Source organism: Ananas comosus, linkage group 6, assembly GCF_001540865.1.
Source record: "Ananas comosus cultivar F153 linkage group 6, ASM154086v1, whole genome shotgun sequence".
Classification (NCBI taxonomy): domain Eukaryota; kingdom Viridiplantae; phylum Streptophyta; class Magnoliopsida; order Poales; family Bromeliaceae; genus Ananas; species Ananas comosus.
In genome coordinates this window covers 656,799-676,531 of record NC_033626.1, presented here as the reverse complement: position 1 = coordinate 676,531, position 19,733 = coordinate 656,799, and the positions used below count along the sequence as shown (strand labels likewise).

Genomic DNA, 19,733 nt, shown 5'->3' with positions numbered 1-19,733 from the left:
ATTGCTCTTATGTTTAACAGCATTGTGAAGATGTTAAGTTTCTTTTTTATTATTATTATTTTATTTCTTCCTTTAATCCACGCAGCAAGCCTTTTCATTTTCTTTCCTCTTTTATTCATCCAAACTAATAATAGGCTTCAAACGGGTCGGGCTCTAAACGGGCCGGGTCAAAGAGGGCCCAAATGGTTTGGCGCCTCCGTATTTGATGTACCCAAATTCCAAAAGCGTCTCCTAAATCCTAACCCTCGATGGCGCTAAACCTTCACCTTCTCCCTTCCCTTCGTACCCCGCTCCCAAACCCTAACCCTAGAAGCACGCATTTTCTTCTGCTCAGAGCTGAATCCCTACGAAGAAGCAGCTCCCCGAGCTCCTTCTCCACCACCCTTTCTCTAGGGAGGAGCAAGCGCTCCGCGAGGTACGCGATCCTCGGAGCCGGATTCGCGGGGTTATCCGTCGCTTGGCATCTTCTCAAGGTCGCCGATCTTTTCCTCTCCATTGTTCTTCTTCTTCTTCCCTTTTTTTTTTTTTTTTTGGGTTTTCCTCCAATTATTTGAACTTGTTTAGATCGAAATAGCTTGGTTGTTGTTGTTTCTCTCTAGTTTCTCTTATCCTTCTTATAGATACCTATTCCTTTTAGTTTGGTTAGTTGTGAGTTGATTGTGTTGAGGAAAATGTTATCATGCTTTGTTGCTAGAAGAGATTTAGTTAAAATGGAAGGACCATCTAGTAATTATAGTGATTCATCTAAAATGTAGGCATTAAAGATTTTCCATTTCTTATTGTTGCATGTTTTGTACTATGTTATAGTAGAACAATTGGTGTACCTACTTACCAGCTTCTTGAATCGACCTTGGGGACGCCTAAAGCAGAAGTCCGATTTGAAGCTTCAAACAAGTTCACTCAAATAATACTTTTGTAGAAAGTTGCAGCAATCCCTTACAGGCCCTTAGATTTAGGATGAGATGTTTAGAGCAAGCTGAGTGAAGTTTTGCGAATCTATGGAGAATAAACTTTACCCCTGTAAATTGCCATGTCTCTTAATTCACACAGTTCTTTGTTGTGGTGCAAATTGTTCGCGAATCCACTTGCGGGATGATGATGTAGTTCACGGCTTCTCTCACCTCCTTTTCTTGTCACTTGTCATCATATTGGGTTTTGTAGTGCTCAAGGAACATGCTACTTTGATCCGTTTTATCAGTTCAAACTTCAAAGAACTTAAGTTGTAACCTTGCCTTTTCTTAATAAGCTGCTCTCCTTCCATCTTATGATTCTTCTTAACTTAAGATGGACTCAATGTTTGTTCCTTAGCTTACATTCATTTTATTACAGAACTGGAGGAGCATACGAAATTTACATGTTGGTCGGAATTTTGTACTTCATTCAACTGCATTATCAGCATATCTGATCAGACAACTTATTATCTATTTGCGAATATTTCATGACATCAACCTTTTTAAGCAGCATAGTCCGAAAGAGTCCCAGATCCGTGTTGATATATTTGATGAAAATGGGATAGGTGGAGGCGCTTCCGGCGTTTCTGGAGGACTACTTCATCCTTACTCCCCTAAAGGTTTCCATTTTCACAAATTCCACATTGCAATATGTAGCACCTAGACCTTGCCTAATTATTTGAAAATAGAATTTACTTCATCACATTTATGTAGAAGAATTGTGCAAATTGATTAACTAAGTATATGACCTTTAACACTTGAGAGTGGCATGTGCTTGAGTAACTGGGTATTTCTAATTTCAGCTAAGCTTCTTTGGAAAGGTGCTGAATGCTGGAAAGAATGTCTACAACTGTTAAACGTTGCAGAACGAGTGAATGAAGCGACAGGTTCCAATCAGATCATTCAAGACTTTACATCCAAGTTTGATGGAACTATTGTTTGCAGAAGGCAATTATTTCTTCTCCAAACAACTAGAATGGAATTTTCGTCCTAATCTGTTAAACATGCATAGTTCTTGCTGTTGATACTTTTTTTACTAAGTAGGCAATGAAGGTAGCTGATGCTATAATAGCTGATGTTCTTTCAGGGGCATATTGAGACCTGCAACTAGTGAGAAAAAAGTTGATATTTTAATGGAGGTACTTATGGCGAACTTAGTGTCTGGATGTAATGCTATTATTTTTTATCATATGTAAATTTTGATTGATTTATTGCCTATTCAAGTGATTAGAATACTCAGAGTAGCCTTCACTGTTGCAATCTGGAAGCTCTAGATAGGGAAGCTGCTCAATCACTTGTACCTGGATTGTGCGTTCCATTCGACTTTGCTGTATATATGCCCCATGCTGTAAATATCCATCCTAAGAGATACCTTCAGGTGCATTTCGCTCTATTCTTACATTCTATCGAGTATTTACTACACTTGTCGCTTATAACAAATGATGAAAAGAAAACCACTCTCACTTATTTTGCAGGCATTGTTTCTTGCATGCCGAAATCTGGCAGATGAAAGTTCTGCATCAAACATCTGTGAAGAAAGAGAGCTCAATTTGTTCAGGGAGACTATTAAAAGCCTCCGTCAGTTGGCAGGTAATTTGACGTAATTCCTTTCCGATGCGTTAATATTGTGAAAGCATAGTCTGCATGATGGTAATCTTGCTTTAGTGAGGATGGCAAAACGGGACATGATAGTTTTCTGTTTTTTCTCTTTTTCATTTGAGAAATGTCCGAAATTTAAAAGTCATTTGACAACGCCCAGATGAATATGATGCAATGATCATCTGCCTCGGTGCCAAAGTGGACATGCTTCCGGAGCTCGCAGGAAAGCTCCCTCTGAGAAGCTGTAGAGGAGTTGTTGCAGAACTTCAATTGCCGATAGATGCACGGTATGTAATTAATAACTGTGTATGCACTACTGCCGAAGGAGCGGCACTCCATCTTCTTTTGGCCTGAACCTGGTCTATGAAATGAGCCAACACCTGATCCATTTTCTTAGTGAGGCCTATTTTTAGTGGCCCTTGCCGCCAAATACGCCTAAGTGTTTTGTGCTTGCCTAGGTCCATTGCTGGCCTAATAGGCATGCTATATTAGGCATGGGAAAATTCTGGGTCACATGCAATATTCATTTGTGCACTGTTGTAGTTGAGAACAAGCTTACTGACACAAGATTGTTTTTTCCTGCAGTGGAGAGTATGGTGACCAAAGCCCCTCCATTCTATCCGATGCATGGCTCGCGTTCCAAGGGCCGCGTTCTGTCTCGTTGGGGTCCACGTGGGATTGGAAATCAAAAGATTACACATCGAACGTCCCCGAAGAGGAAGCTCGTAGAGCAATGGAAGAGCTTCTTCCAAAAGCTGCTGCTGTCTATCCAGATATAAGAAGGTGGGCTTTTGCCGGGGCAAGGGCTGGTCTAAGGGCCATGCCGCCAGTGACTCCACATGGATCACTACCACTTCTGGGGAGTTTGAACTTCATGATAAGGGAGGCAGGTGAGTGCTTGTATTGGTTGGTTGGGGGGCTTGGTTCAAGAGGGCTTTTGTATCATGGCTTGGCGGGGAACCTGACTGCTCAAGCTGTGGTTTCTTGTGATGAGAGTGTAATACCTTCTGAATTCACTTCTTGGAAGAAGAAGAGAGAAGTTTTGAGTTGAATAAGAAAAGTGGAGTTTCCTTATAGAGTTAGAAGTTGCATGAACTTAATGCTCAGAAACTTATTAGAGCACCACCTTGATTGGATGATAAGCTTCTATCTATCTATTCAGTTGCCTAGTTAACTTCTCCAGAACTGTTGTTTGCTCGGAGCTCTTCGAAGAAACAGGTTAATGCCTTTCCTACTATAAGTTCCTTCACCTGTCAATGGAGGCAACCAACCTCCTACTAAACTTCATCTCTCCATTTCTTTAACGTGTGCAGGCAACCAACCTGTAACACTCCCCAATAGTCCCACATTGGATGGGATACTGATTCTGATCAGTTTATATGAGGCCTACACGCTAATAATAATAACCTGGCTTAAGCATTTTGGGCCGATGGTTTGGGCCCAACGAGTTATTGTTGCTAGCGGGTCGGGTCGTTGCAATTGATATCAGAGCCGAATACCAGCCGGAAGTGTGAGAACTAAGTGCTATGCAGGACAAAGTGCTACACCAACGGGTTTGGTGGGAGCCATCTTTTGAATCCGTAGGAGTCACCTCTGGAATCTCACATCGCCTGGTAATGGTCCTGGTCTGTCTGTTTATGATGATCTGGTTTGGACCCGACGAGGACGTCAGAGTCTAAACAGGGAGAGTTTGTAACGTCCCTAATAGCCCCACATCGGATGGGATACTGATTCTGATCAGTTTATATGAGACCTACACGCTATTAATAATAACCCGGCTTAAGCATTTTGGGCCGATGGTTTGGGCCCAACGAGTTATTGTTGCTAGCGGGTCGGGTCGTTGCACAACCTTCTACTACCGCTGTACGCGCGTTCCATTGAAATTTGGCAACCACCCTACTATTCTAGATCAAAGCTAATTTAAACATTCAGATTTTTTTTGGAGTAGCTTCCGGGGTTTGCAGTTGTTAAATAAATGAAACAACCGTTGTATTCTAAAAAGTTAAATTGTTAAAAAGCAGTATTTATATATTTATATATCTAACAGCGCATGATAGCAACCGATACTTGATCAATCAGTACTGCATCCTATATCATGGCGAAATAAGCCAAAAAACTGCATAGTGAAATTTTGGACTAGTATATAACTTAGATCTCTAAAGTTGACTAAACAATGAGGCTGCGTTTGGTTGGAGAACTAAATTTTGGAGAACAACTTTTATTGTTCCCGAGAACAGGGGATATTCCGGTACAAGATAGAACAATTGTAAATTTGTGTTTGGATGCATTCGAGGATATTCTAGAGGATATCCTTAATAGCGTTTGGATAAAAAGTCTAGAACAACGTCTAAATATATTTTTAAAAATAAAATAATTAATTTATATTAGTATATTTTATATAAAATTATTTATAAAATTATTTCATATAATAATTTATAATATAATATTTTATGTAAGAATCTAATTTAAAATAATATATATTATTTTATTATATATAATAATTTATTTTATGTAATAATTTATTTTCTATAATTTATTCATAATATATTAATGAATAAAGTATAATACTAACAATATCCCTATATTTTTAATTAATAATTAGTATAAATTTTAATACAAATAAAAAATATATATATAATTAAATATTAAAGTATAAATGATAGAGTTTAATAAAATAAAAAATATATCAAATTTAATTAATTTATATTATATAATAAAATTTAAGTATNTTTTAGGGAGAACAAGCTTACCGGGTTGTTCCCGGCTTAACGGGTTGTTCCGGGAACAACCCGGTTGTTCCAAATTGCATTGTGTTTGGAGGGATATCCCTCCTTGTTCTGGGATATCCCTCCAACCAAACGCAGCCTCAGAGGGTTTTACTGGTGTAACTTTTCATCCATTTCTTCGAGCGTGGGGTACCAACCACTAGGCCTTTTGCCCCAGTTATACTTGCAAATGCTTAGTTGTTACATGAACAAAAACACATAAATATTGGCCCTTGGATACCTGGATTTAAAAACAGGGTGAAGTTAAAGAAAGCCAAAAAGCACTGTAACCTCCCATGCTTTGTAACAGGTTCTCTTTGGAATCTTTTGAACATGTTGTGGAATAATACCAGTAGACAACTCTGACACTCAGATCAATGGGCCAAGCTGTAACATGAAAGCGCACTTCACAATCTCAGCAATAATTTTTTTTTTTTTTTTTTTTTTTTTGGTGGTTCCAAAGGGAAGTTATTAAAGTGGTGGTGATGTGGATGTGGATGTAGATGTAAAAACATCCCAGGTACAATTTACAACCAATCTTATTTTCTCTTTTACATGGGTTGATCTTCCAAGAACTGTAAGGCTGAAATTTAAGGACAAGCTTAAAGCAAGAGCTATCCTCACAAAAGAGCTATTAACTATCAATTTGATATGTGTGGTGGTGATTTTAGTGCGTGACAACATGATTTTACATAGACAGATCGAGCAGCTTAGAAATGACTTTGATATCATGTTACTGAAAAAATATCGATATGATTAAACATAGTACAAAAATGTGCTGAGTTGCGTGTAAGTTGTTTATCTAGATCAAAGCAGGAGATTATTTGGTTGAAATTCAGACTCAAATTACTGACCAACAATATTACTGGATTCCACCAGCTTTTTTCTTTAGTTATATCTCAAATTAAGAGGTGGGTATGGTTTTCTCAATAAAATTTCACTAGATTTATTATATTTTTTTTAATTCTAGGAAGAGAGGGACAAGAAGTGAACATTGTTATATATGTTTCACCAAAAAACAAATGAGGGACTATACTATGACTAGCATTAACATTTTCAAGGATTATATAAGCTAGGTTTGGTTTGTAGGATAGTGTGAGTTGGGCCCATAGCACATGGTTTGCTTCTTTAGGGCAAGGTGCTCTTGTTTGGACTTATGGAGCCCCTTTATGTCACTTCTTTCCTTAAAGCTCAACATGGGGTATCTTTGATGCCTACATTAAAGAAACAGTGGGAATAAAAGAGCAATCCACATGACTACACCAACCGTCCCTATAGCAAGTGGCAAAGTGTTTGGTGGTTGGTACTCGAGACCCAAATTCGAATCCTAGTTGATTCACATTTCTAGCTAAGTTTATTTCTAAATGAAATAAACGAAACGAGTAGCGTGCTATCTATTTCTTAAAAAAAAATCCATACGACTACTCAAATATAAGAGAAACAAAAGGTCCATGTGACTACACAAAGGGGGAAAGCTCATGTGTCTTTGGATTCTATATGTTGGGCAATGTGGGCATAGTTTCATGCCAAGGATGATCACCAAAATTGCCAAAAAATGGATTCTTTTTCATAGCTCTCCTTTTGAGTGACCATTCACTCTACTTGTGTATTTCTAGGGTGCTTTTGGTTAGTTGATACATTTTATATTAAGTACTTTTCAAAGCTAATGTTCAAATATTAGACAAATCAACATTAATTATCCAATTTTTCAAGTCAAAACGTTAAACAATTGAGCTAGATTGGTAAATTCCTATACGTGGAGTCCACGAAACAGGCGAATCATATTAGTCCCTTAAGTGCTCGTGTTTTATGTATCATACTATTACATTAATTGAGCTAATTTTATTAGCATATTTGAACAGATAGATTTATTGAACCTATTTATTATGCACCGACTACTGAATAAGATCCGTTTCAATTACAAATATATCTGTGAATATTATTTTCAAATTAGAGGTTGAGATCACTAGTGCAATCAAAGTGGAGATTGGTCCCAAGCACAACACCCCACTCAATGGCACCCAACAAGTCAAACTATCTCATCAATCAACAAGCCAAATTTTGATTACGCATGCGTGTTTGCGTGTGCCAAAACCAAGGTTTTACCATGACAATATTGAAAGGTCTTCATATTCTACAGATGCCAACAAGAGTATAAGCACAAGTTTCATGTGGAAAACACTAGCTAAATAGGAAAGGGGTGTTTTTTTTTTTTTATGATTTAATAATGCAAATTGCTTTAGTCAACTTTATGTCATTTTGGATTCAGAAGAAGTGGTCATTGTAGCCGGATAAAACTTCAGCAGGAAACTCTCCAATAATATTTTGTTGAGGAGCCTTCGATTTGCTACTATATATTAATTTTGGCAATATTCAATAATTCATTGGTTGATTTTTAATACTAAAATCTCCTAAACAAAAATTTAAATCTTAGACAGAAGAATTATAATCCTTAGAGATTGGGACTCCCCACTCAATTTTTTTTTTTTTTTTTTTTACATTGTAGCCTACCAAGTCATACTTGAATCATGATAATTATGTAGTATATATATTTAATTTAATAATTTTTTATTTTGAAAACAAATAGAAAATTTTAAAATAAAACTATATAATATATATGTATTCGAGCTGTTATCGAGCCAAACATGAGCGAGCTGATCCCAGCTCGTGTTCGGCTCGTATATTGAATGAGCTAAAAAATTCAGCTCGTGTTCGACTAAACGAGCAATTCGATTTCGAGCTTATTTCAAGCCGAACACTGACAGATGAACAGCGAGCTGCACTGCCACCTCTATACTAATTATACTAGCAGTTATGAAAATATATAGCTAGAGTTTTATATTTGACACTCAAATGAATATCTAGATCATTTTTATTAGGAAAATTATTATATTCATAACAAATTTAGATTCAATGTAACTACTTTGGCAATATAAACTTATTAGTTGTCTTTTTATATGATGTATTTAGTCCCCCAAGTAGTTGGAATTTATTCACCAGAGATATTTATTCCCAAGAGATACATTCCAGGTAAGTACCTAGTAATTGGATAGGTCAAATCTAATGATTTGGTTTCCAAAACTTGACCAAACTGTGTTGACGCTTCAAAGTTCAAAAGTTTTCAAAGCCCCATTAAAAAGCTCAACACCAACTTTGACCTTAATTCCTTATATTTTCATCATAGAATCCTAGAAAAATCCACCTAATATACGCGTAGCAGTGTTTGATTAGGGGATAGGGATAGGAATAGACCCTTATCCCCCTTTATACTCAAACGCTAATTTTTTATTCGAGAATAGTAGTTCTCGGTTATCCCCAGCAACACCTTCATTTTTTATATAAAACTATCTAAAATTGTTCTTATCTCCGGAAACAACCCAATTTTCATCCAAACATTATTTTTTTTATCCCCATACTTGTACCTATTTCTGTAATAACTGTATCTGCTTTTGGAGACTAAGTCTATAACATTTGCCGCTTCCATACACTTGAATTTCTGGAATCTGATGAGGGAATGTTCGATGATTCAGACCGTTAAAATTTTTAAATATCGATAACTTAAGATCAGTATAGTATTAATGTCATATGTATCAATTATATGCCGCTCATCAGATCCCATCTTATGAAAGATAGTAGTATCAGACACATTTGATAATAGATTTTTATTATTAATTTTTTCTTCCTACATCAAATCAATGTGCCCTTCCCAGCTAATAATGGTGGGCCAAACCCAGACAATAGTTTCTCATGGTCCACCATGTTCTGAAGTCCTTCAATTAGTTTAAGGTTTAATTACATATAGCTCTCTATAAATATATCGAATAGCAGATATATTCCTATAAAGTTTTCAAATATATTCCGGCTGTTAGGATCTATTAGAAAAATATAGTAAACCATAGGTAAAATATTAATCCTGATTAGTGAATGAGTTAAATTGATTTTTTTACCCCTCTTATATTATTGAGTAAATAGTTTTTTGGGAGGACATTTTTACATAATTCTAATAGCTGGGACTTTTGAAAGAATATATTTGTAAGAGCAAAAATATCATTTCACTTAACTGTTGTTAAAAAATAAGCAATACTCTAACAATAACAAATCAGAGGGACATATATAAATATCACTAAACTTTTATAGAAATAAAAATGAAAGGTTGAACATTGTAGGGATAGAGTTGCTCTTTGACATGTTTAGAGGGAGATATATGCAATTAACCCCTTAGTTTAAATACAGCTAATGATTCAACATTATTGTTGCCCAATAATTACTCTAAATTATCATTAAGATGATGATTAGTACAACAACAAAGTATATGCTGGCATATAGTGGAGACACAGTGGGTCCACTAGACCATGGTCCATGGAATTTGAATAAATTATTTGACCCTTCTCCTCATAGCCTAGGTTTGAACTCTTATTAATAATAAGCGAAATCGAAATAGTTTGGATTGTTATAGAACTCGTACCTTTTCCGATCGAGCTCCACCCTCGAATCTCCCGAACCCGGAAACCCTAGCGCCGATGCCGTACTCGTCTCCGGCGTGCTTCCGCGGCGGCGCGGCGGCGGCGCTAGCGACCTCGGTCTACGAGACCGGCGCCGGGCTCGTCGCCCTCTCCTGGTCCCGCTCCCGCCTCGGCCTCTCCCTCCGCGTCGACCTCCTCCTCTCCCCCTCGGACGACGAAGACGACGAGGGCGAGGAGGAAACCCTACGGTTCCGCATCCGCCCATGGAGCCTCTGGAAGCGCCGCGGCTCGAAGCGCTTCCCCCTGAAGCGCCGCCGCCGCTTCGTCGACTTGGCGTGGGACCTCACGAGGGCGCGCTTCTCCGGCGCCGCGGCGCCGGAGCCCGCCGCGGGGTACTTCGTCTCCGTCGCCGTCGACGGCGAGGTCGTCCTCGTCGCCGGCGACCTCCGCGGCGAGGCCGCGGCCATCGCCGCCCCCTCGGCGGGGGACCGGGACCACCACATCCTAATCTCGCGGCGCGAGCACGTGGTGATCGGGGGCCCGGGCGCTTCTAGAACCTACCGGACCACGGCGCGGCTCGGGGGAAGGGAGAGGGAGATCGCGATCGAGCTTGGCGAGCGCGGCGCGGAGAAGGCGAAGGAGAGGGAGAGGGAGAGGGGGAGGGGGAGGAGGGGATTGGGGGAGGTGGGGATGCTTATAATGGTGGACGGGAATTGCGTATTGAACGTGCCGCGGCTGCGGTGGGCGTTCCGCGGGAGCGAGACGGTGTCGTCGGCGGCGGCGGAGGGCGGTGGTCGGATACGCGTCTCGTGGGACCTACACAATTGGCTCTTCCGCCTCCCCGACGATTCCGCGCCGCCGCCGACGGCGTTCGGAGACGCCGGGGACGCGGTTTTCGTGTTCCGATTCGAGCAGGACGGGGACGGGGACACTAACGAGAATTGCGGTACAGGTGAAGGGCATTTTCAAAAAAAGGGCGGGGATTTCGCAGAGCGAGGGTATTTTGGGAAGAGGAATAGAAAGAATTGGAGTGAGAGCGGTGGTTGCAACAATAGTAGTAATAGCAGTAGTAGGGGGAGAAGGAAAAAGAGCTTGTTGAAGGCGAGCTCGTCGTCGTCGTTGTCATCGACGGCGTCGACGGCGAGCACGTCGACGGTGGCGGGGTGGGCGAGCCCCGAAGAGGCGGAGATGCAGAGAGGGGATGCGTTCTCGCTCTTGGTCTACGCGTGGAGGCGTTAAATTGTGCGTAAAAATGGCGAGCTTTGACGGAAGAGATGCGCGAATTCCAGTTACAGAAAATTTGCTTGATCAAACATTCACTACATTTGGAGATCACAGTACTGCAGGCTAAGAAACCGAAGCCAATCTCTTGGGGTGAAGTCTCAGGTCGAATTTTGAGGAAACAGAGAGGAAAATTCTCTCATTGAGGTTCTCTCTTGGGTTGTGATGATGCTGTTAAATTTGTGTATTTTATTTTTCTTTTTCTTTTTTTTTTAGATTTATAAATTGCAAATTGACTATTTGTAAGAAACAAGGAGCAATAGGACACTTTGTCTGATGAAAATGAAAATCGGGTTATAAGTTAAAATGCAGATAATGGCCTTACAATTTTAAAAAGAAGTTTCATTTAATTTTAATGCTATTATTGTTCATTTCTCTCCCATAATTTATATCATCTAAAAGAATATTAACAAACGACGTAACATAATTTGTATTATCCAAGTTTAATCAAGTCATATTATCAATCTTATTAAGTACGTGAAATGAAGGAATGAAGTGGCAGCTGATTTAGAAAAAAAAAATTCTACTTTGGCGTGTTTCAGGTTTTTGCTTTTGACCCAAATCAAATACGGATTTCCGACAATCCAAATGCAATGCCAGTCCATTTTAGAAGCTTTGAAATTTACTTGTAATCGGATATTTTTGTTTTACTCGCATCCATATCCACAAAGAGGTGTTTAAATGTCTTTATTGGGAATCTAACAAATAATAAAGATTAATTTCATATAATTCCATATAAATATAGTGAATTGTATATATATCTTATAAAGTTCAACTTTCATATTTTTATTTTTATAAAAATTTTAATATTTTCAAATATTTCCCTACCATTAGAATTCGTTAGAAAACTTTAGTTAACCATAGATTAAATACTTAACCCTGATTAGTTTATGAGATAATTTGATATTTTTGTCCCTCTTATATTATACTATTGTAGTTTTTGGAGGAACATATTTGTAATGATAAAAATGACATTTCACTTAAAATATAAACCAGAGGGACATATATTTAAAAATATTAGAACTTTCATAAAGACAACATATAAAAGTTGAATTTTGTAGAAATATATTTACAATTTATTATGTTTGTAGGAATCTGCATGCATTTAATCCAATAATAAAAATATCTCAAAACACTATAAATATATTTTGTATCCAAACAAGTACTTTAGTTTAAACAATTTTACTCAATTAGCACTTTTGCATAAAAATTTCGTTGCATGAATTTGTCGCTAGAAAGTAAGGTAAATGGCCTCCTTCCTGTCTCATCACTACTCATTAAGCTCCATTTCTTTGTTGCTTTGTGGCTCAAAGACTGGGCCAGTACTAATTTACGCAAACACTAAAGTGGAATTTACACAAGATGTATAGCGGGTCCAAACTCCAAAGTGGATTTGTAGCTTAAATTGCATGATCCACTTTGTAATGGGACCCGAAAAGAATTTTGAACACTTGAGTTGGAAATCCTAGTTAGTACAATCACTAATAAGCACAAATGAATTGTGTAACCCACAATTAGCTGGTGAAGTTATGTTGTACAACCTCAATCACTAATAAGTGCCTTTGGGATGGTATAAGGTAAAAATAAAAAAATTATATTAAATCATTCAGATCAACAGTTTAACTAGTGATTCATATTTGCAGCTAAGTTTATTTCTAAATGAAATAAACGAAGCAGGTAGCGTGCTACCTATCTCTCAAAAAAAAAAAAAAAAAAAACTAGTGAACCAGTGAACTGATCTAGCTTTTTTCTTGATAGAATCGGGTTTTATGGTTAATTGGCATAACAATGTACATCTCATTTAATTATATTACTTATTTTTAATCAGATACAATATTACAATTTGTAATTTGTAATAATACTATAATTTAATAGTGCGAAGTGGTTGCACATGAACCTTAAACCAATAGCTTTGCCGATTACTGCTACCAGTTTATAAAACATTGGGTCTCTTCTGAACTTCTTTTTAACCAGAAAAAAATGTTTGAAAAATGAAAAATAAAAAATTATTGTGTCTTATACAAGGAGTCTAAAATTAACTTCCTAGTCCACAGATGCGGTAAGCGAAAAGAGCTTACGATGAAACATATTAAGGCTTAGTTTGGTATTGAGGCCAATCTAACGCTATTTGATAAAATAGAGTTGTGAAAAATATATATAGGGATATACTTTTGCGTTCTCCAATGGAACCGCAGAAAATATAGCGTAACCGACTCATCGTGATATGCGAAACGCAATATTACGTACGGAAATATTTTTCCAACGTACTTTCTCACCGCACGTAACGTAATCTCCCCGCAATCTCAAATGGAGCCTAAAAAGAAATTGGTGATTCTTTGAGTCAGCTTATGCAATTCATGATATAGAATCTTACAAGCAGGCCAAGCAAGCCGAGACAAAGTATTAAGTTTTCTTTGTAACTCTCACAAGCTTACTAACTTTCGCGACATCTCACATGCATTAATAATTTCCTTTTTGGGTAAACTTCAATTTTCCCTGCCGCAATTTTGCGTATTTTTTACTTTTAATAGATAGCAAAATAAAAAATTTAAATTAATAGTCTCTTACACTATACTAAAAATAAAATTATAGAATAATTAAACATAGCTCTTTAACCGAAGGATGATAAAATAATAATACACTAAACCACCAGATAGTTATGTATAATTTTTTTTAACTAAAGAGTGGTAAAGTAAAAATGCGCTTAGCCTCGATGAAATAAGTTAAAGTTTACCTTTGCAATTGTCATATCCTACAATTTTACGAAACAAAACTGACTCCACTTCTCGGCATGTTATTTATCCAAAGAGGAATTTTTTTTTGCATTTAGTCTCCTTATTATTATTTTTTTCTTTTACAAATAATCCTACCAAATTTATATTTGCATAAGTAGCCATTTCCTTACCATCCAAGTACTTGGTTGATGTATTTAAGTTGAACATGATGATTCAATTACCATATTTAAATACGATAATTGGATCATCGTGTTTTCTTTTATATTTTTTTTCGTTCCTAATTTAGAAATGAGGGACTAAAATGTGAATATGAATATAATGATTTAATCACCGTGTTTAAGTACAGTAATTTATTCACCGTGTTTAACTTAAACACAAATGTGACGCTCACATGGCAAGAAAATAATTATATATGCAAGTATAAATTTGCCAAGGTCATCTGTAAAATTTTATTTGAGGAGACCTATATGCAAAAAAAAAAAAAAAAAAAAAAAAAAAAAAAAAACCTTTTTCCCTCCTTTTACCTTGATGACTCCGGAATCGAATTAAAGCACAGTGACGTCTCTGTTATTTCATCATTCTCAGGTGTGATTGTTTTGAGCGCTAGTGACCGAGTCAAGAGTCCAAATGAAGAAAAACCCTCACCAACCCAACTGAAACCTTGAACACTCTTTTTCTTTTTCTTTTTCTTTTTCTTTTTTTTTTGTTAAAATATATTCCACCACGCTCTCTCCAACTTCTCTAAAAAGAAATTCCTGAATATGACCTACACCTCACTGGCCATCAAATGCATGATTAGGTTGACCCACTACCACCTACACGATTCAGAAAATGTGGAAAAACTCGTCAACGTCACGTTATAAGTAGTCCAAGTGTCAATTCCCAAGTCAACTTCGTGCCTAAGAATATTATGAATAAAAAAATTATATATATATATATATATATATATAGAGCAGGGCTGCTGTGCTCTCAGGAGCACGGAGGCCTCCGTGCTCCTGAGCCGTTTTCGATGATGGAGTTTTCGAATCGACGATCGGCTCCGTTAAACTTGATCTAGCGTATTTAAAGTTTCTAGAAAATAATTTTTGCGATTTTTCGATATCATTTACCTAGCAATCGAAAGGATTCAAAATCAATAATTTTTAACGGCTGAAAATAAAAATCCTATAAAAAGTGGTGATATAGCACTAAAATTTTCGATCAAAAATATAGATCTTGTTGTAGCTAGTATAAAGAATTTTCTATCAAAATTTCATTTGATTTTGAATACTTTTACACCGTTAAACTTGAAAAAGGCAGATATCAACCATTAAAAATTATAGATTTTGAATCCTTTCGATCACTAGGTAAATGATAACGAAAAATCGCAAAAATTATTTCTAGAAACTTTAAATGCGCTAGATCAAGTCTAACGGAGCCGATCGTCGATTCAAAAATTCCCTCATCGAAAACGGCTCAGGAGCACGGAGGCTTCCGTGCTCCTGAGAGCACAGCAGCCCTGCTCTATATATATATATATATATATATATATAATATATATATATATATATATATAGATATAGGAAAGAAAAAATCAACCTTATAGAAAATTGAACTTTGATATTTGAATTCGAGAAATTAAGTTGTAGCTAAATTAGCTAACCTGATTTCTACAATTAAATTAATTCCTAGACGCATTCGGAGAACAAATTGAAAGATATGTAATATCTTGTTTTAAGATGTATGTTTTGCCCGTGCATTTTTAACTTATCCTATATGTAGATTTAAGGTAAAAATGTATAAAACATAATTGAACTATAGATCATTTTGATTCAGCTATCCAATCTTTCTATTTATTTAATTTAAATAATTTGATCATTTTTCAAATATAAAATTTAAGCTTCCGTAGATTGCATAAAATATACAAACTAAATCTATAAAGATAAATGATAATTTAAAATTTGAAGTTAAAAGAGAAACTAATTGACTCAAATCAAATAAATTAAAATTTCAGATAGTAAAATTAATTTTTTTAAAAAATTAGATAGTAAATCTAAATGAATGATAGTTGAAGTAAATTTTACACATTTTTACCTAAACTTATCTAACAGAATCAAAGCATCACTAGGAAAAGATGTCATATATTTCATCTTATATTTTCAATTCCATCATTCAACTTACTAGTGTTTATACTGATTCATACTAAATCAATCTTTTAGCCCCCGTTTGGTTCGGGGTTAAGAAAAAGTAGCTATTTCAGGGATAGGGTTAAGTTCAGGGTTAAAATGGTGTTAAAATTTTTTTGTGTTTGGTTGGAGGTTGAAGTTAGTCTAGGATAGTGAAAAAAAGTGTTTGGTTGGAGTAGGTGGGATAAGAAAATAATGATTGATAAAGAAGAAAAATGTAAGAGCTCGGGATGCGTGCGTGGTTAAAGTTGGAAGGGGGAGTGGGGTTAATGATTGATAAATAAGAAATAGGTGAGGGCTCGGAATGCGTGCGGGGTTAAAGTTGGGAGGAGGAGTGAGGTTAGTAAACCCCACTAACCCGGTTTGGGGTGGGGTTTACTAACCCCACCCCAAAAGAGTAGTGTTTGGGTATAAATTGGGGGTTAAGGGGTTATTCCACCCCTTAACCCCCAACCAAACGGTGGCTTAGATAATATAGCATAACTAATTCTAAACTCTCTTACCAATCTATTTGATTAATTTGTTGATAACACAGAATAAAAGAGCTAGTTTTATTAAACTCTCCCCTTTCTAGAAACTCTAGTTCCTCTGATTTTTACAATTAGGGCAATTTTCCTTAATTTTTTAATCAAATCAATCAATTTAAACACAACCAATCTATCACATGGTTCCACGTAAGTGGGATTTGTCGAAAATTTCTAATTTCTAATCAAATCAATCAATCAATCACATCGTGTAGCGTTTTGATGAGCCCGGTCTACTAGAGCGGTCTAGGAAAAATACTTTTATAGCGAAGAGCACGAAAGGGCACGCACCGTAAATGTACGCCCGGTCCACCACGTGTCGCTCACCAACTTCTCCCCCACGAGTTTGCGGCGACGGAAACACGGCCGCTCAGAACGAGGACACGCATCGTGCGAAACACCAAACACCGGGCCCACCGAAGAATTCGTGCGCCCCTGTAAAAAGGGAAAAAAATTGAATTCGAAAAAGTATTTAAAAATTTTGAAAAAAAGATATTCTTTTTTTTTTTAATCGCCGTACAGAGGGAGACAAACCGCACCTGCTCGCATTCAATTCCAACCGTTTCAAATCCGAAGATCCCAAATTTTTTTAAAAAAAACAAAATAATAAAAAAAAGGAAAAACAATCCAGATTTTTTTTTTTGAAAAAATGGAAAAAAATGGGATTCCTTTTTTTTTTTGAGTCGGGGATTTTGCCCCAAAAAATCGCCGCCGACGAGGAGCGGCGCCGCCGCCGCCGTGGGATTAGGGTTTAAAGGAGGCGATCCCGACGAGCGTGGCCTTCGTCGTCGTCGACGCCGACGAGGACGAGAACGAGCGACGAATCCTTCGAACGCTTCTAGTCCCCACGGAGAGCGACGAGAGATGGGCCGCCGAGGACGCGGCGGCGGCGGTGGGCGGCGCCGGCGCGGCGGAAGGGTACCTGGTGGAGTTGCTCCGCAGCCTCGCCCTCTCCCCCTTGCCCAGCTCCTCCTCGCCCCTCCGCCGCACCGCCGCCACGTGCACCGGTAACACGCACTTGCACAGAAACCCTGATCGACCCCAAAATCCGGTATCAGAAACCCTAGGAAAAGAGTCGAGATCGAGATCGAGATCGAGATCGTGATCGATGCTAGGGTTTTACGTACGTACGTACCGATCTTGGCGAGGCGATTGACCCATTTGGGGATGGGCTTGGAGGCGAGGCGGAGGCACGCGTCGTCGCAGAAGTGGTTGCAGTTCTTGGAGATGAGGTTGTAGGTGTCGCCCGTGTACTCCGCGGCGAGCTCCTCCATGAGCGCCCGCACCTCGCGCGGGCCCAGATCCGTGCGCCCGATCAGGATCGACCTCCGGAACCGGAACCCCGGGCACTGCCGCGGCTCCCCCTCGAAGATCCCCGTCGTCGGGTGCTCGTGCGCCCCGTACGCGTACTCCACCCCGTGCACTGCGCCCAAAAAAAGAAAAAAAACACCCCCAAACCCTAACCCTCGATCCCGATCACGCCCCAAAAACCCTAGATCGGCGAAGAATACGAAGGGGATGGCGCACGATCTCACCTTGCACGCCGGAGTGGTACACGCCGAGCCCTAGCCAGTACGCGTAGCCGTTGATCGGGGTGAGGTCGTAGACGTTGAGGTACACCGGCGCCGCCCCCGACCGCCGCTTCCCGGAGAGCCCTCTTATGAACATCATCGTCTCCGGCGACGGCACGGCGGAGCAGCGGCGGCGGCGTAGCAGATCGGGGGCGGCGAGGGTTTGAGATCGCCCTCGGCTTCTTCGTCTCCGTCGCACCACTCGAGTGTGTGTGTGTGTGTGTGTGTGTGTAGGGAGAGGCTCGTAGTAGTAATAATACTACGGTGTCCTACGATTCTCAGACGGTTCGTTGCGCCTCCCGAAACGCCCCTCGATTAGTTTCTTATTTACCAAAATGCCATCCCCTCATTGCAGGCTTTTGACCGTTACCCGCCCCAGCTAAATTCATACATAGATGTCGGCGGCGTCCACTATGTTTGTGCAGTGTCGTCGCCGACTTCTTATCTAGTCCCCCTTTATTAAAGACTCGGCACCGACTTTAAAGCCATGAACTTACAAGTTCCGCGAATTCGCCTTCGCCACCCCCTTTTCAAAATCGCAAGTTTAATTTTCGAGATGTACAAAATTAAACATGAGCTTATCGAAAGAGAGTAGAGAATGTTGTTGATGGAGAAGTGAATCCCAAGGAAAGGAAGAGGGAATGGAGGATACCTATATATGGGGGCTATGATGTCTCCATGTTGTGTTCTCATGTGAGAGTTACATTGTCACAGAAGCTACAAATGGAATAAAAGGTTATGAGTTATTCTTTTGTTATATTTTGGGGATTTGGTGGTTAAAGGTAATGAGATCTCTTCAGCTTCTGACTTACGATCTATATGTTGGCAAGATCATATGTTTTTCAATAAATTAATAAAAGTGAGATTTCTTTAGAAACAAAAAATAAGGCAAAATTACAGAAAAAACCCATATAATAACCCACTTTTTTACTTTCCCCCCATAATATTTAAAAACCTACACTTTGCCCCCTTGTAAAATAAAAAATATGCACTTCACCCCCTACCGTTAGGGTTCCGTTATAAAATATTTTTTTATGCCGAAAATACCCTTCCGCCCTCTTCCTTGTTGCTTCGCCTCCCTCCGGCTCGCCGCCTCGCCGTCCTCCACTGCCTCGCCCTCGCCCACATCCCCTTCGCCCTCCTCCGCCGCCTCGCCTTCGCCCTCGTTGCCCTTGCCTACCTCTCCATCAACACCCACCTCGATTTCCTCCCTACTATTGTTGAAATCGAGGGGCGGCGAGGGTGCAGGAGGAGAAGGGGAGTAGGTAGAGAATGAAATGGAGAGAAATCGCGGCCGATTGAGGTGAGAATCGCGGTTGATCGAAGGGGCGGCTGAGGAAGATGAGGAAGAAGACGAAAATGACGAGAGACAAAATGGTCATTTTACACACCGTAACTCCCTGTGAACATTTTTTATTTTACAAGAGGATAAAGTGTAGGCTTTTAAATGTCAGGAGGGAAAAGTGAAAAAGCGGGTTATTACAGGAGGGTTTTTTATAATTTAGCCAAAAAATAACAAAGTTTGTAGCCTGTAGGCATTCCCAGTTGCTAGGCTCTAACTTAGGACCTTTAATAAGACTTAGTTTGGTATTGAAATCTATATGACGCTATTAAATAAAATAGAGTTAGGAAAAAAGTATATAGAGATAATATTTCTCCATTCTCCGATAGGACTGAATA

The 19,733-nt window shown here is 38.8% G+C and overlaps 3 protein-coding genes across 4 annotated transcripts; 2 read left to right on the top strand and 1 right to left on the bottom strand.

The window, feature by feature from the left end:
- LOC109712205 lies at positions 228 to 3,723 on the top strand. The gene is made up of 8 exons (XM_020235645.1): positions 228 to 473; positions 1,462 to 1,570; positions 1,754 to 1,898; positions 2,038 to 2,089; positions 2,182 to 2,328; positions 2,426 to 2,540; positions 2,710 to 2,836; positions 3,135 to 3,723. Exons 1-8 carry the CDS (start codon positions 249 to 251, stop codon positions 3,598 to 3,600), a joined length of 1,386 nt encoding a protein of 461 aa, XP_020091234.1. The 5' UTR covers positions 228 to 248; the 3' UTR covers positions 3,601 to 3,723.
- LOC109711901 lies at positions 9,583 to 11,369 on the top strand. The gene has a single exon (XM_020235255.1). The coding sequence runs from the start codon at positions 9,835 to 9,837 to the stop codon at positions 11,014 to 11,016; it is 1,182 nt and encodes a 393-aa protein (XP_020090844.1). The 5' UTR covers positions 9,583 to 9,834; the 3' UTR covers positions 11,017 to 11,369.
- Positions 13,747 to 18,290, bottom strand: LOC109711978 (deSI-like protein At4g17486). Of its 2 annotated transcripts, none has more exons than XM_020235367.1 (5): positions 18,018 to 18,290; positions 17,618 to 17,941; positions 17,022 to 17,513; positions 16,774 to 16,917; positions 13,747 to 14,608 (listed from the first exon to the last, which is right to left on the bottom strand). In XM_020235367.1, exons 1-3 carry the CDS (start codon positions 18,151 to 18,153, stop codon positions 17,227 to 17,229), a joined length of 747 nt encoding a protein of 248 aa, XP_020090956.1. In that variant the 5' UTR covers positions 18,154 to 18,290; the 3' UTR covers positions 13,747 to 14,608; positions 16,774 to 16,917; positions 17,022 to 17,226. The 2 variants fall into 2 exon arrangements, with proteins under 2 accessions (XP_020090956.1, XP_020090957.1); XM_020235368.1 differs by having other exon boundaries at positions 17,618 to 17,905; positions 18,018 to 18,288.